The 25,821-nt window shown below is 35.8% G+C and overlaps 1 protein-coding gene across 1 annotated transcript in view; it reads right to left on the minus strand.

Moving 5' to 3' along the window:
* Nucleotides 1–1,564: 1,564 nt before the first annotated feature.
* The window catches only part of LOC128987265 (uncharacterized), a 53,725-nt gene continuing 29,468 nt past the window's right edge, over nt 1,565–25,821 (minus strand). The window contains exons 4-5 of the mRNA XM_054408027.1: nt 8,893–9,134; nt 1,565–5,989 (exon numbers count right to left, since the gene is read on the minus strand). Coding sequence (XP_054264002.1) covers nt 5,569–5,989; nt 8,893–9,134 — 663 coding nt within the window. The 3' untranslated portion in view covers nt 1,565–5,568. The remainder of the gene's footprint in view (nt 5,990–8,892; nt 9,135–25,821) is intronic.

The following is a 25,821-nucleotide window of genomic DNA, read 5'->3' on the forward strand; positions in this document are numbered from 1 at the left end:
ATTTGACACATAAGTCTTGTAGATCGGTCCAGTAGTCACTGAGAAAACAGACTTACAACTGTGTATTAAATATATGGATTAATGTTTTAAGTAAATAAGCGAACAACTGATTTTACGGCCTTAGGGCTCTACAAACCTGTTTGGCCCCCAAATGACGATGAAAGCTGGCATTTCAGCTCTGGACAGTAATACGTAGCTTTCAGCATCCAAATAACGTTTGTAAACAGCTAAAACATCGTAGTTCGGTGAAAAAAATCATTCAAATGAACAAAATTCCACTCAGTGTGACACTGTTAACAATAGTTATTTGTGTAACTAGTGGTGAAAGTGGCACTTTGCTGAACACGAGAGCAATGTTTACGCACGAGCCGCAGGTGAGTGCGGAATGATCTCGAGTGCAGCAAAGGCCTTTTTCACTCGTGTTACACATTATATTTTTCCTACAGTCACTATAAAGCATTTAAATAATTAGTCTTTCAAACACTATACAACACGTTTTTAGGTTCAGCTGGCAACACAAATGGTGCCCTAGAGAAAGTAGTACCCGCGGTCCGTATCACTCCGCTATTTTTCCTCGGCAAGAAATGTGCTCCACGTTTTGAGAATATAGTTCCGTATGTTTTTGTAATTTGAAGTGGTTTCCGTGCCTAAAAAATGCTTTAAAGGTATTTTCTTGTTTATTAAGATCGTAGGAATGTTTTAAAAACGTTTAAAAGATAAGTCCAAAAAGTTCAGAAATACCGAAACTATAAACACGAAATGACAGGTTAAATCGTAGTTATGATAGTCAATCAGCTGCTCATAGTATTATTATCTTTAAGTGTTGCCAACCTATTTCCAAGCGTATACGGATTACGTGCATAATAGAACCACGCTGTTTTGTGTCGTTTCGTTGGAATCCTGATGTGCGGCAAAGTATAAACCGTGCGGCAAAGTATAAACCGTACGGCAAAGTATAAATATGCAGCAATTAGCAGCTTTCTGTACTATAAACAGTACAAGGAAGCCAACTTTGTCGGGTGACTGTAGGAAAAAGTTATTTTTGCACACAGTAACTTACAGAGAGTAAAGCGGTATTTTTTTTGGCGTGCACTTGAGTTGAAAATACACTTTAAACGTAAAGTACACATTAATTTCTGTCTACAGTTGTTGGTGACAAAACTGTAAAATGTAAAATGTGACAGTTGAAATGTATCAACAGAACTGCGTTATTGGTTCATTGTCAACTTGGAAATTCAGCAAACGAAAAATAATTTCCATTTACATATTGTAATTTTCTTCTTTTTTATCTCACCGTGAGACAATAGGTCTATAGTGTTAATGAAAAACGTTTTCATCTAAAAGTTCTTTTTATGTTTATTCGCACCATTTAAAATGCACAAATTAGTGATTTAATGAAGATTAGGATCATTTCCTCTTGATTTTTCCATTAAAGTTGATGTTAAAATTTGTTAATAACATGTTAATAACTGGGAACATATTTGGCTAGATTTTATGGAATCTCCACATCCCAGCACACTACTACAGTGTGGTTTTTGGTAAAGGTATTAAATAAGAAACTGAGTAATTTTAAGGCATTTAATTCCTCTCTAGAGAGGCAAGTGTTCACTGTCAAACAACGTGGACTTTCTCTCTAGGACTAGATCATGTTGTAACAGGTCAACAGGTCGCTCAGTTCAGTAACACAACCAACATACAGTAAACAAAAGTTAACATACAGATAATCAATACAATAACTAACCATGTTTACACCAGTGAGAGGAAGCACTTTCCAACTAAACTTTTCCAAACAATATACAATCAAAATACAATACAAAGTTATGTGCAATGAGCTACTGTCAAGGATGGAACAAGGATGTACAGGATACTTTTATCCTTAAAACTGTACTGAACATTTTGAATCAAAGTTTTTTGCAAAGTATATTCAACAAAAATAATTTTCAATTATTAGAACATTTTAGGTAACTTTTCCATTTTAGGCGTTAGCCCAACTTGATGTTATGCTATGAAATTCAAAATATTGTTACGAGTTTTAACACATTTAAACTTAAAGTTATAGCTGTTATTTCGCTATTAAATTGAAAACAACATTTAGACAGTTTGATGGCAAGTAACTTATTATTTTTTAAATCTTCATATTACAGTATATCATTAGGAACCTAAATCCAAAGAAAACAAAATTGATGTAAACATCCATATAAAGGGAACGGGTTGCCCTTTTTGAAATTTTGATAAAATCAATAAGAATTTGGCAAGAGGTTGTGGCCTGCCAGAAGACAATAGTTGAAAATGGTCGGAGACGTTAAATTCTTCATGGGAGGCCCAGGGACGGGAACCAGTGCTGGCATTGTCCTTTATCTGAGAAATTTATCATTGAAACTCTTGCACACGTCCTTGGAAAGTGTCCATTTAATAGTCTTCTATGGAATACCCATCACTATACAAAAAGATCAAATCTGATCAATTCCGCAAAAAAAGTTACGAGGTCTACGAAGAAGTCACAGCTTTAGAAGAAGACGGCTCTGTGAGGTGGAGTGATATTATTACTATTGGCAAGGGAAGAGAATACGGTTTCATTATCGACCCAACAATTCGTCTCGAGACAAACGAAAGTCAGCCAATGGAAGTTTAAGAAGAAAAAGTGAGGATATATAAGAAAACTATACCCTATTGTTCAGAAATATATAAAGTATCACAATTTGAAGTTTATGGATTACTTAAATTGGTTCAAGAGGAACATGTCCAACAATTTTGGAAGAGATTCAATTTGGAAAATCAAGTGTTGATATTTAATATCTTTGGCAGCCATAAGATTTTCAATCAACACTATAAGAAACTACCTTTGTAGTAGTAGTAGTAGTAATAATAATAATAATAATCATAATTAGGTTTGAACAAACTTGTAAAATTTTTATGCTATTATATATTATTCTTTGATTTTCAGCGGACTAAAATGTGCAGTAAGTTGACAATTTAAAAACGTTTAAAAAAAATGAATTTGAATTTATATGTACAGTATTTGGAGGAGTTTTCGGTTTAATTCTAATTTGTCAAAACTGCTTCAAAATTTGTTAACTAAAAGAAGCACTTCTGTTATGTTTCTGCGCGAAGCATTACAACCAACAACACACATCTCCTGAGTACGAGTTTGCACAAAGTTGGTTGTAGTTTTTTAATAAAATTATCGGGAGTTAAAATTATATTTTGGTCTGCTTTCACTCCAGTAAATTGATTGTGCCTGAATATGTAGTACAATATCCCTCAAACTAGAAAAAAGGTGATCAATTTTTAAAATCCCAATTTGCTCCGGGTTCATCAGGATTTGATAGGTACCACTTGGTAAAGTTTATAAAACATAACATCAGATCAGGAAAGCAAGGAACTAACTCGATATAACAATCGTCACTCTCACACGTTTGTAGAGATAACAAATCATCCCTAGCTCACTAAATTTAAGTTTACGTCTTTGGTGTACAGCAAAACAAAACAAAACTTCACCCAATCATACATTCATATCTCAGTAATTAAAAAAAAAAAACTCAGATACATCGAAATAAAAAGCGTACCTATCACTCAATAACTTAAACGTCGAATCTTAAGATTCATAACAACACAAATCTTCTTATCATGTCTGTTTACAAGTTATCCACTGCCGTTTAAGATCAACACCTATCCATTGATTATGAAAAGATAAAAAACCTACCATTCTATATTCGCCCAACGGACACACATTACCACCAACCATCCGTTACCTAGACAGTGAGGAATGTTATAGCCTAAGCGTATCTACCGAGTCTTCAGCCTGTGTACTGCATACTGCAGACTGCAGAGTGTTTGCCTACAGAGTACAGCAGAAGGTGTAAACTATCACAAAACTATGCTTGTGGATTAATATCACGTCAGGTTCAAAGTTCAGCTGAAGAAAATAGAATGTAAAAGTTTCTGCAGTAGAACTAATTTCAAACATTTTTCCGTCTCGAGTTTTTAAAAGAATAAAATTAGGATTTGATTCCTACTTTTACAGTGGTAGCTATTACTCATACCATTGTTTCCTGCACTTAATTGACAGAAAAGTGAAATTAATGAATTAATAAAGAGTAATTGTATTTCGTGGGAGTAGGAAACCCACACAATAATATGTCATCTCATTTTTATTCTGTCAAGATGTGTTTGGTTTAATGTATTAAAAATAAACAAATGCAGTTCATAAATTCAAAAATATCTCCTCCTGACAATATTATAATTCATTTTATAACCTTGTTAGTAGGATGATTATGGATTTATTATATGCAATGAGACAACACTTAACAGCCTCCCAAATTTGTTTACATTTGTATGAACAAAGAATGTTCATATCTCATTTTATGAAATTGATAAAAAAAAACTCGATACCGTCAATTGATTGAATCCACAAGCACAATTTTAGAATTAATAGTATATATAACTCTTGAAATGGGTAATATTACAGTAGAATTAACCCACGTCTAGCCGTTACGCAAATAAATAAGTTTGAAATAGAGAAATACCCACATTGTGATTCTCGGCCCCAAAACTAACTAATCTTCACGATTATCAGGCATTCTGATGTTACATGAGAAGTAACTCGTATCTGTTATTCACAATGAAGGTACGATCCTTCAATTATTAAAACACATACGTTTCAATGAGCTATAAAATTAATGAGTTATTACAAGGATAAAACCGACGAGTAAATCATTAATAATATAAAAATATTTAGTTAAAATTGACGCTCGGTTATTTCTCCTGCGCTGATCACAAACACCACCGAGCCAGGGCAGCCACTTCTTATATAATATAGTTATTTACAAACATTCAAAAACTATCATCGCTTTTGATTTTCATACAAATTTAAACCTCAGGAATATCCTACGGTGCGATTTTCTATCTTAAAATTCCTTTAGAATACAAATTATGTACATCGCCAAACAAAGTTTATAAATTGTCTACGACTCCTAAATTAGTACAAACGTATTATATCGAAAACTATATATATAAAAGAATACGATGCCTGAGGTTTAAATGAGGATATCACAGATTTTCAACTTGACCCTGGCGCGAGGTGTGTGGCACTTGAAGGTCTCCAGCCCGTACTACAACTATCGGTGACTGTGCAGGGCTAGCGTCTGGCACCCTCCCTAGCCACTGACACTGACTATTGAGCAATTAAGCACCTCTTCTGACTCATGGTCTACGACAAATGCTAATCTGCAGACCTATACAACTAAGAAAACCAACAATTCTTTGACCATAAAAGTTAGTCAAAGGAATGGGACGGTATTTAGCTTAAAATACCAATAGGCTTAGATCTTAAACAAATAAGAATTCAGCAGTTTCCCCTACCAGTCGAGAGACCTGTCGTTGTGGTGAGACTGTACAGTGTCAGGGAGAGTACCAGCTAGCGGCGCGGCGCGGAGGATATTATCACAGACTGCCCGTGCACAGTGCCCTACGAGCCTACGTTTATTGGAATTGATTTAGAGATAAATAAGTGGAGCAGGCAGGTGGAAGCGAGAGATGAGAGAGGAGCCCGGCCGCGGCCCAACGCCCTCAGTCGTCGGTGGAGGTCTTGTCGTGCGGTCGCAGGATGGCACGCACTGTTTGATAGTTCTTCCTAAAGCCTAACTTGTGGTAGAGACTCTGCGAGGCGTCGTTCTCGGGACGAATGACGACGAACGGGACGTATCCTCTCGAACGGACGATTTTCGTGAGACACTTTGCTAGGTGGATGCCATAGCCCTTGCGGCGAAACTCGGGACGGGTCTGCATGGAGAACATGGCACCGTAGTAGGACTGGACCATCCACGCGGCCAGCTCACCCGAGGAAAACACCCCGAAGGCTGGCAATGCGGTGATGAGTCTTTCAAACACTTCCACCGCCTCCATATCGTTGGCTGGGTAAAGCTCGTGGATGGCTGTGGCGTGCTCCTGTCGTAGCTCCTCTATCTTCACCTCCTCTGGTGGCACCAGTCTGTAAACAAAATAGCACATTTACATTATATCCTCCACTGCCTACACAACAATGACTGCATAAGGCTTGTGGATAGCACATAGCACATTTACATTATACACCCTAATGCCTACATAGCAATAGCTGAACAAAGCATTTTGGCCGATTTTTTTAGTACAAAACTCATGGATTAAACTGAACCCCCTTGGATATTGGAACTACTTGTGAAACACCCAAATACAATTTGAGCCAAGTAATCATCGATCCAACCCATTTTGCTCTCGTCTAGCTAACCCCTAACGACATCAACATTTGATCCACATATAGTCCAGTCAAATGGTAGTTGAACGTTACAAAAAATAACTGTTACGAGATTTTTCCTTATCTTTATGTTTTTTGGGGCGCTGAATCCGAATCTGAAGAGATCCAACAAAAATTCCTTGTGCGTTTTGAGGTAGACGCAAAAAATATGAAAATCTTGGCACTTTTTTTAGTTTCTTGCTTATAACTCGGAAACTATACATTCTACTAAATTTTACCAAATGTGAAAATGAAAGATCATGAAATTTCCTACAAAATACATATGTATCATTCTTTATCAAACACACAATTAGCCCGCTAGAGTGCGCTCCAAAAAGAGAAAAATATCACATTTTTGTAAAAAACACGTTTATTGCCAGATTGTCACATTTATTATTGAAAGTACGCGTTTATTGAAGGTGGACTATGTAAGTAAATTAAGTTGAAATATTTTACATGTAAGCCCCAATTAGTGTACAATTAAAAAATATCTCATTTATTTCAGAACAAATAGAAGCAAAGACAATAATTGGGACCCGCTCCAAAAAGACAAAAATTTACATTGTTGTAAACAACCTTTTTTCCATATTTTCACATATATTATTAAAAGTACAGCGTTTCCACTCATCTTCCCTTCTGTAACTTATTTCACTATCTATTTAACTTAATTCTAGCTTCAAAAAAATCACTCTCAAATAATTACTTTCACCAAAAACACCTAAAATTTATCATGAACGAAAGGACAAATATTCTGTTAAACATAACTTGCCATAGTTAGACATTTATTTTTACAACTATACAGTAGCCTATGGTTGGTTAACCTCTAAGTTGAATAATAAAGCATTATCGTACACAGTTTTAACATAAACAGTTAATTATAACATATTCTCTTTTTATTTTTTACAAACATTGACGTGATATAAATCGTCAATTTCACTTGTGGAGACGCCTTCACAGTCCGTCGTCCCGATAAACTATGGTATGGCACCTTCATATACAAAACAATAGAGCAATTCCTCATGAGAAGTACTAAAATTGAGGGTAGATTTAGAATGTATAATATTTCTGATAGCATATCCTTTAGATGATTAATTCAAATGCACACATCCATAATTCACATTACCAAAGAGATGGAAAGGTTTTGTGGTGTTCACTTCGAAATCTCTGAGCAGCATGTAGGCAGTGTAGACAACAGAGAATACCGAGTTCAGAGGGACGACACAGAATCCATGAAAATCTTGAAATGGGAATTCTCATGTTGAATGATATTTATAATACTTAAATGTTCATTAATACGTGTCTCACATCACCTAACATTCCTTTTACATTATGAAACAATTATCCCAAAATGCGAATACCATATAATACTAGCTGTTACCCACGAGCTTCACCCCGTTTTACATCATAAGTATTAATAAAACTATTGATTGGTTACTTTAAGCTAAAATAAACAAAAGAGAATACAGTAATACAAACAAATAATCACATCTAATTTTAATAAGGTAAACAATTGAAGAATAACAAACAAATAAGTAATTTAGGGATCGAAGACAAGGAAGCTCTCGTCATATTATTTAAGTAACTTCCTAATATCCTTTCCCTTGCCCGTCAGGGCTTGGGGATGCTTAAAGTGTGACAATCAGTGTTTAAAACAAAACTCACGCGGCAGGGACGCCTAAAGCGTCCTCCGACAGTTTTTTTTTTATATTGACAACGCTCATTTATGCAGTGAGCTATTTTCTTATTTGTTATTTTTTCTCGATTCAATTAAATAATTTTGTATTCCAAACTGTTAACATAATTTCTGTCTTTGTACTGTTTTGTTTAAATATTAAATTCAGCATATAACCAGTGAACAACTAAATCCGTGTCTTAAATTTCAATTGTCCACCGATAACTTTAAACTCATTAAAATAATTTCATTAATAACTACCCAGCTATCAGCACACCAACCACAAGGAAAAGCAAGATATTACTGAACCGTATTGTACAGAAGAACACCAACCGCATTTGAGGGACTCCAAGCAGCGGTCTTCCACTGCAGTGGAAAAAGTCACTAAAAATAATATTGTCTTTGCTCTTATATGTTCTGAAATAAATTAGATATTTTTTAATTGTACCCTAATTAGGGCTTACATGTAAAGTATTTAAACTTAATTTACTTACATAGTCCACCTTCAATAAACGCGTACTTTCAATAATAAATGTAAAAATCTGGCAATAAACCTGTTTTTACAATAATGTGATATTTTTCTCTTTTTGAAGCGCACTCTAGCGGGCTAATTGTGCGTTTGATAAAGAATGATACATATGTATTTTGTAGGAAATTTCATGATCTTTCATTTTCACATTTGGTAAAATTTAGTAGAATGTATAGTTTCAGAGTTATAAGCAAGAAACTGAAAAAAGTGCCAAAATTTTCATATTTTTTGCGTCTAGCTCAAAACGCACAAGGAATTTTTGTTGGATCTCTTCAGATTCGGATTCAGCGCCCCAAAAAACATAAAGTTAAGGAAAAAACTCGTAACAGTTATTTTTTGTAACGTAAGGTAGATTTCCACGACGAATTGACTGGACTAATAGCCCAATGTTTAGATAATGTGCACCACTACATGTTGACTTACTCAGCCATCTGGTCGTCAGCTGGAGGCTCGTCACACACGTAAACGTCCCCGCAGACCTTCTCGATGGTCCCACGGTCCAAGTAGAACTCCTCCAGTCGCTCCATGATCTTGCAGTGGGTGAAGTTGAGGTAGATAGGCCGAGACCAGTCAATGAGCACATCCTCAGTCTCCACCAGCTCAAGATTGTCCAGACTGTCCAGGGGACAGAAGATGCTGAAGCTCTCGTACAATTTGCCGTTCGGCTGCAAAAAACATAGTATTTTGTAGAGCAAGGTTGAGCCGGTGCAGTAAAAGGAATAACTGTACTGATTAATATCAATAGAAAAAATCGACCCGCGAACCCACGACATCGCTGCAATGGACTCGTAGTCCGTCGTGCCACCGAAAACTGACAACAACTATATTATCCATGTCATACCATTAGGGAATCTAGAGCTTGGCACGAGATTTTAACTAATATTTTACAAAATTACACTAGCTATGTGAAAATCAGTAGAAACACAAACAGATATACTATACTATAATGGAAGTTTCGAAGACAAGTGGTGTGTATTAAAATGTGTTTCACTAGAACTAAAAAAAATTTGTATGGATTTATGCTAGAGAAACATCGCAGCTCATATTGTTATTATCATATCTAAAAACTCTTAAGTATTTATAAATTGTTCCGGGACCTACATGATATTATTTGCGCTAGTGTAATCAACATTTCGTGTTGAAAAATGGCACAAGAAATTCTATGTCAGATTCAAACACCCGATGCTGTAATTGAATTCCAAAGTGTAAAGTGTAAACTGTGGAGTCCGCAGTAGCCGTGACCTGACTGCAGTGTCCTGGCACAATTTGCCACTGTACCGGCGCCGCCGCCGCCGCCGCCGACACGTTATGTGCCATGTTGAGATATGCATTCCGCAACAACCAAACTTGTTATTACTGTATTGTGTTGTGTACTTAATACAACTGTTTCACGTTATACACTGTGATTTTTGTGATAGAACAAACGTCAAATTACTCGGTGGTTTGGTATAGTCGACCTATACTGTTTGGTACATGGTGGGTTAATATTATACCGTTGCGTGCAACTTATAATGGAAATATATGTGCACGATGATATCTAACGTTCACACTGGGATAGTGTATATAACGTTATGTACTTTCAAAATAATTATCTGGGTACTAAAGGGTATAAAATGTAGGATGAACATTTAATAACACGATATATGAGAGCGAAACAAAACAATTGTGACGTACTGACATTTTGTACTGTTATGCATTTTTGTCAGAAGTAAAAAACGAGTTATAGGATTACAAAATATATGGATGGTAAAAATATATATATAAGCGTATAATATTATTTTGAAGATTGTATATAGAGCATTTATTAACAATTTATGCTTGTACATAAGTTTCCGTGGATATTAATAATACTACAGTAGTATCAGTGTAATGTATAGCAACCTAACTGCTATACATTACATTTATTAAACATTAAAATAACATGTTTCACCATCAAAGCTGTTCTAGTTATCGTACCCCAAACTGAAAGTAATACATCGTTGAACGTCAGTCGCCATAAGTCAACAAGTTTTAGGTGCAAACCCTGCTTTGTCACATGAGAACTAGATCTAGTTCACTGCGTCTATTGATCTACTCCTACTTGACTGGTGAAAGTTTTACTCCTGAGCACCAGGTCTCCAGCGATTTGTTGAATAGTTGTAAAATATAATGAGTGTTTACTTTATATATATCGTTAAGATGAACTTTTGATAGCATTGATAATGAAAACTTACGGTTATTGATTACATTGATACAATGTTGTTTACTCCAAAAATATTACAACAATAACAACTTTTATTGTTATTGAGAAACGAATAAACGTCGAATTGTGTGTTGAATGGTGGTTAAATGCTGGATGGAATTAAGTAACAATAAAGTTTAATGATTGAGCTACATTGAACTTAATTGTTAAATAACGTTCACTTGCATGTCAAATCCGGTTAGTACAATTAATAAAAAGGCCTCAAATGTTCCAGACAACTGGGGGATCGTGCCCAGCGAGGTCTCTATTTTGCAAGAGTCTATAAATATACAAATAGTATTTATAAGCGCTTTACGTAAATTTATATTGGTAAACGCCAACTAATTACAGCCCTATCTCTGTTAGGCTCGTCTCTGTCAGCCATCAGAGAGTATCCAACGTGTATACAATACTAGCTGTTGTACCCGTGCTTCGCAACGGAGAGGGCACTGAAGCTAGTCCAGTCAAGGAATGAGGTGTAGAGTGCGTGAGCAGGTAACTAAGCGATTCCTTCAGAAACTTGTTCAGGGGGCTTAGGGTGTTAACATACCAAAAGTCCTGACTCCTAGGTGGTGAGCCAGGGGGTGGAGAGGGGAAAAAGGGGGGGGGAGAAAGGTACGCATTTTGGGTTTTTTGATTATATCTCGAAAACTATCAACTTTTTGTATACTATAGTAAATTATAAAATTGAAGAAGATTAAATTTTCTACTAGAAAAGTATAAAATGTGTTTATTTTGGTTCAACAGATTACGAGTTATAACTTAATTAATTGATATCTTATTAAAATCTTCTTCCATAAGAAATACATGTAAATTAGTATGCAAAATGGGGCGAATCCTATCCGCCCAAAGGAAATATAAATGATATTCTGGAAATCTTGACAAAATTTCCAGTAATTTGACACTTTAATCATTAAAATTGATCCAAAATTAAGGCGAGGGCGAGGTAACAAAATTTCGAGTTTTGGTGTTTTTTTATTGGAAATATAAAAAAACCTTAAATCATCCCATTTTTAAACGCTCACCCTCGCTTTATTTTTTGACAAAATTTCATGATTAAAGTGTCTAATTACTGGAAATTTTTTCAATATTTCCAGAATATCAGTTATATTTCCTTTGGGCGGATAGGATTCGCCCCATTTCGCATACTAATTTACATGTATTTCTTATGGAAGGAGTATTTTAATAAGATATCAATTAAATAAGTTATAACTCGTAATCTGTTGAACCAAAATAAACACATTACATACTTTTCTTGTAGAAAATTTAATCTTCTTCAATTTTATAATTTACTATAGTATACAAAAAGTTGATAGTTTTCGAGATATAATCAAAAAAACCCAAAATGCGTACCTTTTTCCCCCTCCACCCCCTGGCTCACCACCTAGGAGTCAGGACTTTTGGTATGTTAACACCCTAAGCCCCCTGAACAAGTTTGTGAAGGAATCGCTTAGTTACCTGCTCACGCACTGTACACCTACTTTTGGATCATTCATTGACTGGACTAAGCGAAAAAATTTGATCTTCAATTCTGTTGTATAAAATAGTTACACATCCCCCTTTGGTTTCAGGAACATAACTCAATTGAAACTCTTAATTTGAAAAAAATATCTTTCTTTAAGGCTAGGCTAACTTATATGGCTACTTAGTACGAATTATATGAGGCGGTGATGCATTTATGGAAATAATTTACCCATACGATTCGATTATGATAAAATGATAAGCTTACTTAAACATTTATTTCGTTGATAAACGTACATATAAAGTAAATAAGGAAAAATAATCGCAAAACATAAAGCACTGTAGTAAAAATACCGTTGTACCGTGTACCGTGTATGAAAAAACCCGTTTATATTGATTTCACATATAATTTATATGTTTTACCGTAGCTAATAAGCTTTTTTCAAAGTTCAATCAGATCAGTGTGTATTTATCACAACAAAAAACAAAAATAAACTAATGGAAAACTTGTATTACCATTTTCCCCCAATTTTACGACCAATTTTCCCAAGCTGGCGTGGATGTGCGAGAAGCCACGAGAGTGCCTGGTTGTCGGTTTCCAATAAAAACTCTTTGTGCTCCAAAAAGCGTCTGAATTTATTGACTCCAAACACGACAGCCAAACACTCGAGTTCATACACAGAAGAGCTTTTCTTTTCGCAGGGACTCAAAGTGCGTGAGGCGTACGCAATTGGCTGCCTAACACCATCCACCTCTTGTGACAACACAGCCGCAATTGCGACGGAGGAAGCATCTGTTTGCAAGACAAAGTTTTGATTGAAATCCGGCATCGCCAAAACAGGGGGCTGCATGATAGCCTCCTTGAGAAGATCAAAAGACGTCTGCTGCGCTTCACCCCAGACAAACTTGGCGCCCTTCTTCCGAAGCTCATTGAGAGGAGCCGCCAATTCAGCAACATTGGGTATGAAGCGTCGGTAAAAACCTACCATGCCGATGAACCTAGCAATACCCTTGACATCTCTGGGAGGAGGAAACTCCCTGATAGCCTGGGTTCTAGCGGGGTCGATGCAGACGCCTCTATGAGAGATAAGATGACCAAGGAACGAAATTTCCGGCTTTGCAAAACTAACCTTGTCAGGATTCACGGTAAGGCCAGCCCTATTCAATCTACTCATGACTTCTTCAAGATGAATCAGGTGATCTTCGAAGCTCTCACTGTACACCAAGAGATCGTCGAGGTAATTGAACACAAACTTGAACTTGACATCATGAAAGATGGAATCAAGGAGTCTGGTGAGAGTCTGGACCCCCACAGCAAGACCCATCGGAACTCTTGTGAACTGATACAAATTCCACGGAACGCAGAAAGCAGTGAGAGGTCGAGACTCAGGTTTCAAAGGAATCTGATGATAGGCCTGATTCAGATCAAAAACAGAAAAATACTTGGCCTTACCGAACCAATCAAACGCAGAATGCAAATCGGGGAGAGGCACAGAGTCGATTTCAATTTGCGCATTCAATTTGCGATAGTCCAAAACCATTCGGGACTTGCCATTGGGTTTTGGGACGAGAAAAGCTGGACTAGCGTAGCTCGAACGGGAAGGTTCAATGACACCATAGCGTAGCAGAACAAAAGTAAAGAACAATTAACAAAACTGCTTTGCAAAAGGTAAAGCATAGAAACAGATGTTAAAGGATAAATTTGTTCTGAAAATCCTCTGCGAGGCAAACGGCTCTGACGTCGCTGAACCTATCAGTTGCTGGCGGAAAGAGTAAGAAAAAGCCAACCACTATCATTGTTAATCAGGGCACAAATTTCATCAGTTTAAATATAAATCAACAACGTAATACAAAACAGTAATTATTTTAACTAGTTCCATAGTTCAAAACGTATTTGCATTAATTTACGTCATTATTTAAAACATCGAGTAAAAAAAAAAAAACATTACGTTACAGATTGTAATTGATTTTAGATACAAAAGTTAATTGCGTGCAGCTTAGTTTTGTCATATTCTCCATAGTCAAATTAAAGCAGCGTAAATTAAAGGAGATTTCTGTAAATTTAAAAAAGCGAATGTGAAGTAGATGATATAAGAAAATATAAGTAGTAGCTACCTCTGGACAGAATAAAAGTAGGTATAGTTGGAATTTAGTTTGTAAATTGAATTAAAACACAAATAAAAGTTTAAAAATTGAGTCAGTCAAATTTTTAAAACTGTACCGTTACATATCTCTTAGTTTTTAAAATCTATTAAAATCCCGATCCAAACATTTGTTTATTGGTTCAAATTTGTAAACATAAAGCTAGCATATCAAAATTATTCCAAAAAAATTATACATTGTAATGATTCTGTTTCCATGAAAATAAGTATATTTTCATGAAAAATTTAATCAAACTATTCTCATAATAATAAAACTTTAGAATCTTGGGAGCAGAACCTGTTCCTCTTAACCTCTGCTGTTTGAACTGTCAAATTATAGTATTTACAGCTTACTTCAATTAATACTTTTTACTATTAACATTCTTCCAATATGTAAACATTGAAACTTTGGAAGCCCATGGGGCGTAGCCCAAGGGAAATATAATAACAGGAATAGGCCTATATGTTAACCAGGTATATCAGCTATCTTCATAAAATATTATATTTCAATCGGTTCAGTGGTTCTTGCATTATTAAGTAACAGACAGACACACACACAAACACAAACCATCTCATTTTTATAATATTAGTATATGTGTCATTGACATCTACAATACTATGCCCAATCTCTGTATTATACATAAATAGATACTTGTGTGAGAAGAGCTTGTCATGGAAGGTCATACTCTCAGAAAAGTATCTGACAGGTGACATGGCGTGTGTATACCCAATCTCTGTATTATACATACATAGGTACTTGTGTTAGAAGAGCTCATCATGGAAGGTCATACTCTCAGAAAGGTATCTGACAGGTGACATGGCGTGTGTATGCCCAATCTCTGTATTATACATACATAGGTACTTGTGTGAGAAGAGCTCGTCATGGAAGGGCATACTCTCAGAAAGGTATCTGACAGGTGACATGGCGTGTGTATACCCAACATAGATACTTGTGTGAGAAGAGCTCGTCATGGAAGGTCATACTCTCAGAAAGGTATCTGACAGGTGACATGGCGTGTGTATACCCAATCTCCGTATTATACATACATAGGTACTTGTGTTAGAAGAGCTCATCATGGAAGGTCATACTCTCAGAAAGGTATCTGACAGGTGACATGGCGTGTGTATACCCAATCTCTGTATTATACAATACATAGGTACTTGTGTTAGAAGAGCTCATCATGGAAGGTCATACTCTCAGAAAGGTATCTGACAGGTGACATGGTGTGTGTATACCCAATCTCTGTATTATACATACGTAGGTACTTGTGTTAGAAGAGCTCATCATGGAAGGTCATACTCTCAGAAAGGTATCTGACAGGTGACATGGCGCGTGTTTACCCAATCTCTGTATTATACATACATAGAGACTTGTGTGAGAAGAGCTTGTCATGGAAGGTCATACTCTCAGAAAGGTATTTGACAGGTGACATGGCGTGTGTATAAACAATCTCTGCATTATAAATAAATATATATATATATATATATATATATATATATTCTTGTGTAAGAAAAGAATAGCACAACATGGAAAGTCATACTTTCACAGTATCTGACAGGTAACATGGCGTGTGTGTCTGTCTAATACATGCATTTTGTATACAGATACTTGTCTGAGATACTCGTTCGTGATGATACTAAACGGTTTTGAAATATGTTACAATTATCAGGAGAGTTGTTTGATGGGGTAGTACAGTACTATAATTAACTGTAGTTAATACTGTACTATCTATGTCAAAATTCTAAAAATTCTTGCAGGCTACAATTGGCAGGGGAGCTATGTGATTATCTAGTATTAGTACGTTGTAATGTTCTAAAGAGTTTTACAGCAGGCTACAATTGGTAGGAGAGTTATGTGGTTAAGTAGAGTATACCAGTACTATGTGAGGTTCGAAAGAGTTTTACAGCTACAATTGGCAGGAAGGCTACGTGATTCTGTAGTATAAGTACGTTGTTTGGTTCTTGAGAGTTTTACAACAGACTATAATTGGCAGGAAAGTTATGTGATTGAGTGGTACCACTACTATATGACTTGCAGTAAGCTGCAATTTGCAGGAACGTTATGTGATTGAGTAGTATCAGTACGTTTTGAGGTTCTAAAGAGTTTGACAGCAGCCTACAATTGGCAGTGGAGTTATTTGGTTAAGTATGCTAAGAAAAGTTATGTGATTGAGTAGACTAGTACTATGTGACCTTGCAGTATGCTGCATTTGGCAGGAAAGTTATGTGATTGAGTGGTATCAGTACTATGTGACTTTGTAGTTTGCTGAAATTTGCAGGAATGTTATGTGATTGAGTAGTATCCGTATGTTGTCAGGTTCTAAAGAGTTTTGCACCGGGCTACAATTGGCAGGAGAGGTACGTGGTTGAGTAGACCAGTACTATGTGACTTTGCAGTATGTTGCAATTTGCAGGAACGTTATGTGATTGAGTAGTATTAGTACGTTGTGACGTTCTAAAGAGTTTGGCAGCAGGCTACAATTGGCAGGGGAGTTATGTGATAAAATAGGGGGTCACGTGATCGCTGCCAATATCAGCACCAGACATAACACCGAGTCTGCAGTAGCCTTGACCTCCGCACGCCACCCTCGTACCCACTCCCTCTTAACATTTTTATCACCCCTAATTTCACTCTAATTTAACTTGTATATTCAAATTCAGCTTAATAACTTCTTGATTACTATTTTACTGTTATTAAATTTAAAAGTAAATAAAATACGTCTTATAACACTCTTTTAAACATATATTTACACTTACACTGGTAAAATAAACGATGACAAGAGGTGATTGATTTCGATTGGACACTCCAGTCATCCTCAGATTTAATAGGCAAATGACAAATTTGACAAATGTCATTCACTATTAGTAAAGCAACTTTAAGAGGCTTTCCAACAGAGTCATTATATAACTGTCCCAATTCATCACTATATTCTTTTAGGATTACGTGTTTTATAGTAAAGAGGATCCAAACCAACCCTAAACGATGACAAGAGGTGATTGATTTCGATTGGACACTCCAGTCATCCTCAGATTTAATAGGCAAATGACAAATTTGACATATGTCATTCACTATTAGTAAAGCAACTTTAAGAGGCTTTCCAACAGAGTCATTATATAACTGTCCTAATTCATCACTAGATTCTTTTATGATTACGTGTTTTATAGTAAAGAGGATCCAAACCAACCCTGTTGATATAAACTAAATCAAAATACTTACAACGGCTTATTTGCCTCTTTGATTTCTTTTTTCTAATTTAGATTTATCCATCCGACAGTTCTAGATACAAAACGGACAACACCATGTGCAATGCTGGATAGCAAATAGAAGATTCACGGAGGTAGATGCGATTGTTGTGGAAGTTAAATCACATGAGGCAGGTGTGTTATGTAAATGTAATATCTGTCGTGTTATTTGATAGAATATGGACAATACGTAATCATAGAATGCAATATTTATAAAAGAACCTTGTCAAGAACATGAAGTGAGCGAATATAATACAGTCATCGTACCTGCAGTACACCCTGTCACACAAATTCAGTTTAGTTGTGTGGAATTACTGCGCTGAGGAAAATATCATCTTTGGGATTAAGAAGGGAGGCTTTAAGACGTCTTTTTTTCGGATTCGTGTAAGTGATCTGTGTAAAAATAGGTATAAGAAGAAACGCAAGTGAATTCGGGAGTAAATAGGAAGACGAGCCAACGGCCAAGGTACTGGGTATTTCATCAACATATTTATGAAAGAACAAATATTTATGAAAAATTATAGTGCTGCACCCTGTTGGTAAATCTTATAACTTTTAATGCTTTTGCATATCATAGAGCCAATTTTGCGTTTGCAATGGGGGAGGACACAGTTTTTCATAAAATTTGCTTCTTTAAATTAACGGTATGATATAGTATTACACATCTACCATAGCCATAATGTTCTACCACTTCACACAAACAATAGGAAAAAAAAATATTAAATATACGCAAAATATCACAAATTATTCGTAAAATACAAAAAAACATAACCATAACTGTAAACAGATAGTTCTCATTGTTCTCATTCTCTCTAACTGTTGGTAAATCTTATAACTTTTAATGCTTTTGCATATCATAGAGCCAATTTTTTTAGTTGAAACAACTGACTAAATTCTTTAATTCCCTTCGAATATGAATACTCATAAGATTAACATGGGGAACTACAGAGCCACTGAGGCGGAGTCCGAGAGGATTTTTGAGGTAAGAATATGCCTAAACTTTAATCGGGAATGTGAGCTATCATCATGCCAAATTACAGCCCAATCCGTTAAATAGTTTATGCGTGATTGAGCAACACACAAACGCACAAATTCGAAAACTTTTCAGATTTATAATATTAGTAAGATTATTCATGAAACTAAAAACATAAACGTAACTTTGGCAGATCTTTTTTCGGATTTGTGTTAGTGATCTGTGTAAAAATATGAACAATAAGAAACGCAAGTGAATTCGAGAGTAAATAGGAAGACGAGACAAGGTAGGCTACTGAGTATTTCATCAAATATTTATGAAAGAACACATATTTATGAACAATTATTTTTATTTATTTTTTTTGTCCTAGGACGCTAAGCACGAGCCTGGGATTGTTTTTCACATTACTTCAGGCTAGACCTAGGGGTTGCAGCATTACCACTTAGATAAAATCCATTGGTGACTTGGCGGGGATCGAGCCCCTCAGGGTCTGAAGTCCCAGGCTCCTAACCACTATGCTAGCTCGCTCCCCATGAACAATTATAGTGCTGCACCCTGTTGGTAAATCTTATAACTTTGAATGCTTTTGCATATCATAGAGCCAATTTTTTTAGTGGAAACAACTGACTAAATTCTTTAATTCCTTTTGAATATGAATACTCATAAGATTAACATGGGGAACTACAGAGCCACTGGGGCGGATCCCGAGAGGATTTTTGAGGTAAGAATATGACTAAATGTTAATCGGGAATGTGAGCTATCATCATGCCAAATTTTAGCCCAATCCGTCCAGCAGTTTATGCGTGATTGAGCAACACACAAACTCACAAACTTTCAGACTTATTATATTATTAAGATTGGTGAATGTAGACCCACAATCATATTTTGAAATGATGAGGATAACCGTTCCAAAATGTGATTCGTTATTGGATATCGTATCACTACTGGTATAGAAAACTTGTTCACCTGTTGCTCGAATTCGAGAAAATTGTTTGCAAAGTATTACAGGCCTTATTTTTTTCAAAACAAATAACAGTCATAATTTTCAACAGCTTAAAATAGCCAACTCAAAGATAATGTAATCAATCACACAACTCCCAGTTATCGAACTATGTGTTTACTATTAACAGCTGTTTTAGTATGCAATCAACACAAATTATTCGTCTGTTTAAGTAAACTAAATCTTTTCTTCATAAGAAATACGTTGAGATTTTGATGGCCTATGGGGCAAAGCCCGAGGACTTTTATTACGGAAATCGGTGAAAGGGGGCGTCTACACAAAAATACTTAATTTTGACACATCGTTTGTAAAAATCCGTCCATTATTAACGGAGGAGTAGTGTTTCGTATAAATCGCCTTCACGTATTATATAAGGAATAGTGCACCTGTTGCTCGAATTCGAGCAATTGCAAACTATTACAGGCGTTATTTCAAAACGAACAACAATCATAATTTACGATGCCTTAAAAGAGTCAACTGAAAGATAATGTAATCAATCCAGTTATCGCAACTGAAAACGAAATCACTCTGAAAACGAACGCATTTGTGTGTATCATGTGTTTACAATGAACAGCTGTAATTAATACAAATTATTCGTCTTTTTAAGTAAACAAAATATTTTCTTCATAAGAAATACATTGGGAATTTGATGGCCTGAGGGGCAAAGCCCGAAGACTTTTATTACAGAAATTGGTGAAAGGGGGCGTCTACACAAAAATCAATCCAGCTATCGAAACTGAAAACGAAATCACTCTGAAACGAACGCATTTGTGTGTATCATGTGTTTACAATGAACAGCTGTAATTAATACAAATTATTTGTCTTTGTAAGTAAACAAAATATTTTCTTCATAAGAAATACATTGGGAATTTGATGGCCTGAGGGGCAAAGCCCGAGGACTTTTAGTACAGGAATTCGTGAAAGGGGAGTCTACACAAAAAATACTCAATTTTGACACATCGTTTGTAAAAATCCGTCCATTATTAACGGAGGAATAGTGTTTCGTAGAAATCGCCTTCACGTATTATATATAAGGATACCTCCACCGCAGCAAACCTGCAGACTAAGCAAATTTCCAATTTCTTGATTTGATTTTCACTTAAATATACTTGTATTACATATATTTTAAAAGAGGAAGGATTTACTTCTATATACCCGTAAACAATTTGTAGAGTTGGACGTGTAATACATGGAACATGTAAAAATAAATTAAACTTAGAATAAGGCTCATTTAACATGCAGCATATCAAAACTTTGAACAGCTATAACTTTTTCAGAATCATCCATTTTTCATTTTTATTATGTCGTTGTGTTTGTCTCATCAAGACCTTTAAAATGATATGCATAACAACCCATGCTTAATTTTAAAATTTTTCACCGACTCTCGGAAAGACCTATCAGTTTTCAAACATAGCGATTGCATTTTAATTTTTCTCGTAATGTATTTAAGTGTACAAATTAAGTGTCTTATGATTATTTTTGGAATAATAACCCAGGAACCACATTTTACATACACACGGATTAATTGTTTTGTAAGAGGACCAGCGAAGGAATAAATAAATCATATGTATTAACTAAAATCAACGATCTGTTTCTACAGTGAGTATACAGCAATTACTGTTTCTAAATGCAAAAACGAGGCCAGCAAAATGATGACTTAAATGACGGCCAATGTTATTTACATTCATGATAACGCGAAACCAATATCGAGATTGTCAAGGGCTGACATAATATCACGAAAGTTAATTGCAGTCAACGTCAATGTTGGTCATAACTACATTACAAATACGAGCACATTTTTATGGATGGATATTATAAACTCCATAACCAATGTATAAGGTTTGGACCACAGTGTCCGTCCTATGTACCATGTACGTTTTTCGGGTAAAACTATTTCATAAACAACGAATGTCAAAAAGTCCAATCTTTTTTTTTTGTTCTAGGACACTTGGTACGGGCGCGTAATTGTTTTTCACATTACTTAAGGGTAGATCAAAGGGTTGCGGCATTATCACGTAGATATAATCCATTGTTGATTTGGCAGGATTGAACTCGGGACCTCAGTGACCTATTTCCGTGCTCTAACCACTACCAAAAAAGGTTTGTAGACGAGCTCGCTCTCTCAAAGTCTTCGTCGGGAAGGGAGTGATAAATCATACACTCGTCCAGAACATGAATAAGCGATTCACGAGACTCATTCGCAGGGACGTGTATTGAAGGTCCGATTTACTAAAACATAAACCATATAACACGAATTTACAAAAAGCGCTTAGTGTTTAAGTGGTTCACTCATCGAATTATACAAAGTCATTAACCAAAAGGTTTTAGCGATAGAAATAATTGTAGAAAACAATGTAAACGATCAAACAAGTTGGCATTTATTTAATCAACCTAGGCTTCTTTAAGATCTTAAACATTGTAAACACAAACGAAATTGCCGCAGTTTTGAATTTGAAATTATTGCCATCACTTATTTGCTAATGAACATGTTTTGACAATCAAAGTTCCGTCGAATTTGGTTGTAAAAGTGCTTCAAATGTAATACCGTGCAAGGTTTTGGTTTAGTCGCTCGTTTTCAAGGATTTCGAAGTTTGCAAATTTACAGGTCGCCATTTAAAAACATAAAATCAGATTAAGTTAAATTTTATATCTACAATACGTCTCTGATCTCTTTAATTTTTTACATGGATGCTATTATCCATTAAGATCGGCCAAAATGACTTAAAAACATAATTAATAAAACAAATTGGAGGATATTTAGTAAATGAAACGTTTTAATGACATTTTAATTGTTTATTTATTTTGAGCCATGAAACCATGTTTAGGAGATTGACACCTACTGGAGACACTTTATATATGTGAGTACGTCGCTGCAATGTGTAATGATGTAGTAGCTGTTTGCTTAGAATTGCTTTGTAGCTAGGCTGTATGCAATGACAGCAGTTGTATATAGACAAGTAACCAGCAGCATTGTGTAATGACGTAGTAGCTGTTTGCTTAGAATTGCTTTGCAGCTAGGCTTTATGCAATGACAGCAGTTGTATATAGACAAGTATCCAGCAGCATTGTGTAATGACGTAGTAGCTGTTTGCTTAGAATTCCTTTGCAGCTAGGCTGTATGCAATGAGAGCAGTTGTATATAGACAAGTAACCAGCAGCATTGTGTAATGATGTAGTAGCTGTTTGCTTAGAATTTCTTTGCAGCTAGGCTGTATGCAATGACAGCAGTTGTACATAGACAAGTAACCAGCAGCATTGTGTAATGATGTAGTAGCTGTTTGCTTAGAATTCCTTTGCAGCTAGGCTGTATGCAATGAGAGCAGTTGTATATAGACAAGTAACCAGCAGCATTGTGTAATGATGTAGTAGCTGTTTGCTTAGAATTTCTTTGCAGCTAGGCTGTATGCAATGACAGCAGTTGTACATAGACAAGTAACCAGCAGCATTGTGTAATGATGTAGTAGCTGTTTGCTTAGAATTGCTTTGCAGCTAGGCTGTATGCAATGACAGCAGTTGTATATAGACAAGTAACCAGCAGCATTGTGTAATGACGTAGTAGCTGTTTGCTTAGAATTGCTTTGCAGATAGGCTATATGCAATGACAGCAGTTGTATATAGACAAGTATCCAGCAGCAATTGTAATGCTTTAGTAGCTGTTTGCTTAGAATTGCTTTAAGCTAGACTGTATGCATTGGCAGCAGTTGTATGTATAGAGAAGCCTGTCGTACGGTCACTGGCTTTGGAGGCTTCCTTTAATTGAGGTCGCAGAACAATAAAGTGTTTTCCGTTCACAAATTTGATTAGCCTGGAAAGGCTTAAGAATTTGTGACTATGTATTCATTCTTTAAAATTAATATTTTAAGAGTTACTTCATTTTCTTTCAAAGTTCCTGTATAACGTGATTTCACGTAAGGCAGCGATAGGGTCTTCAGACTCCATATGCCAACTTTTAGAGGTGAAATTTGTCTAAAAAACCAGTACAGTATAGTTCTTGAGCTTATCCATACGACATGCCTAATACCTTGTTATAACCTATGCCAGCGTTGTATAACATACCTGCCGAATGGCGAGTGACCTGTAAAATATTCAACTAAAATACAGTACTGCATGGTTTTGAGTGTGATGTTGAAAATATTCCACCTAGGTCCTTAAATTGCTTTTGTTATTGGTAGTGTTGAGTTTATATGGTTTGATTATTACGGAAATTTTAAATAGGTATTGACGGATTATTTCACTGGTATAGCGGGGTTCACAATAAATGTCCGATGAAACTTTGATGGAAATGCCTGAAATCAAATATATTAAAAAATTTGGTTTTTCTTTTACGAGTTCGTTTGGTTCTTCTACCCTACCAATTTCATGATTGAGGTCTCAAATTCACGCACAGATTTCGCATCAAGCATCGATACTTATCTACTGTATTTATCTATATTTATCTACTGTATTACTCGACCAAAATATTTTTTATTTATTTTGAAATTCTTACTTCAATTTAAGATGTATTTAATCAGTTACAATTATATAATTCTATATACTTTTGTTTAAGAACCTTTAGTAAACAAGATTTACTTAGAAGATTTACTAAGAATTACTTAGTGACAAGATGGCGGCAGGTGAAGATGAAGCTATATGTCCTAAGTGCAATTTTATCGTAGAAAATAGTGGTAAAGGCCTTCAGTGCGATGGTTACTGTGACAAGTGGCACCATTCGACATGTGTCAATATTGACACGAGGGAATATAAGAAAATCCAAGAACTTTCTACTAAAATCAAGTGGATGTGTGACGACTGCTCAGGTATGCATGAAGTTATGAAAGCAAAGACGCTAGGCCACCTACTAAAGCCACAGGACTGTTCAAACCTAGTTATCAACATTGAAAACTTAATTAAGGACCTTTTTAATGAAACTCTATTAGTCGGCATCAACAAAAGACTAGATCTAATTGAGTGCAACTATGAGAGGTTAAATTTACTGGATAAAGATAAGCTCAGATCGATTGAAGATTCGTTATCGACTTCGCAAATCGATGTATCGACCAAGCAGGTATCGAATGGGCAAAAATCGGTCCAAATCCCACCGAATGAAACTTCTATGCAAAACTACCACACTATGAGCGTGAATGATGAAGATAAAAACGCAGCACAGTCTATAAGCACAATTCAGAGCGAAGAAAAAAGCTCTAATATAAACGCAAGACGTAGTTACACAGAAGTTCTAAGATCAACTAAATCCAAAAGTGTCCGTGCTGGTGGCGGGCAGCTACATGACACAAAACGCTACCCACCATCGCAGCCGAAAAATGATAGGGTTGTACGGAGTAACAACAACCGAAACCGAAATGAAAATCAAAATATGGCTGCCGATCCCAAATCGGATCAAGATTCTCGAGTTAAAGAACGCCAAGATCGCCAAGTAATTATCGGAACAAGTACATGTACGAGTCTAAGTGCAGGAGTGAAGAAGGCTTGGGTTTATTTGGGACGGCTAAAGGAGGAAACCGGCGAAGAAGACGTCAAAAAATTTCTTCAAGAAACCTTTAATGGTATGGATATATCAGTTGAGAAACTAGAAAACAAAGGAATATATTCAAGCTTTAAACTGGGTGTTGATTTTGACCAAAAAGACGCTCTGTATGACAGTGCAGCATGGCCTAAAGGCTCTCTAGTGAAACGTTTTTTATTCAAAAGGACAAGAAACCCAAATCTGGGATAGCAATCTTTGAAACTAGTGTAAATAGTATCTGTAAGACTGTGAGTAGGCCTAGGCCTAACCCAAATTCAAATCAAACTGTTAGTATAAATAGTGCAATAAATAGTAGCCGTAGAGTAGGGCTAAAACTAACTTTCAGTAATGTCCAATGCTTGAGGACCAAGATAAATCTAGTTGAAGCATTTGTGAAGAATACTTATCCAGATGTGCTATGCTTATGTGAGCACCACCTAAATAGTGATGAAGGAAATTATTTTGCCAATATTGATACCCTTAAGCTAGCCTCTGCATATTATCGCTCTAATCATAAAAATGGCGGAACATCAGTGTACTTGAAGCCAAGTCTTGCTCACAAACCATTGGACCTTGCAAATTTCTGTAATGAATTGGATATAGAGTTGTCAGGAGTTATTTTACTAAAATATTCAATCATAGTGGTATCGCTTTATAGATCTCCGGATGGCATGACAGATGTTTTCTTCCAAAAATTGGATCACTGTCTAACGTACTTAAGTAGACTGAATATGCCGATAATTTTGGGGGGCGATGTGAATATTCATTTAAACGTGGAGGACAACTTGTGTTTTGCCTTCAGACACATTC

This window comes from Macrosteles quadrilineatus, unplaced genomic scaffold (assembly GCF_028750875.1).
Source record: "Macrosteles quadrilineatus isolate MER2022 unplaced genomic scaffold, UCM_ALF_1.0 Scaffold_1__1_contigs__length_201487025, whole genome shotgun sequence".
NCBI lineage: Eukaryota > Metazoa > Arthropoda > Insecta > Hemiptera > Cicadellidae > Macrosteles > Macrosteles quadrilineatus.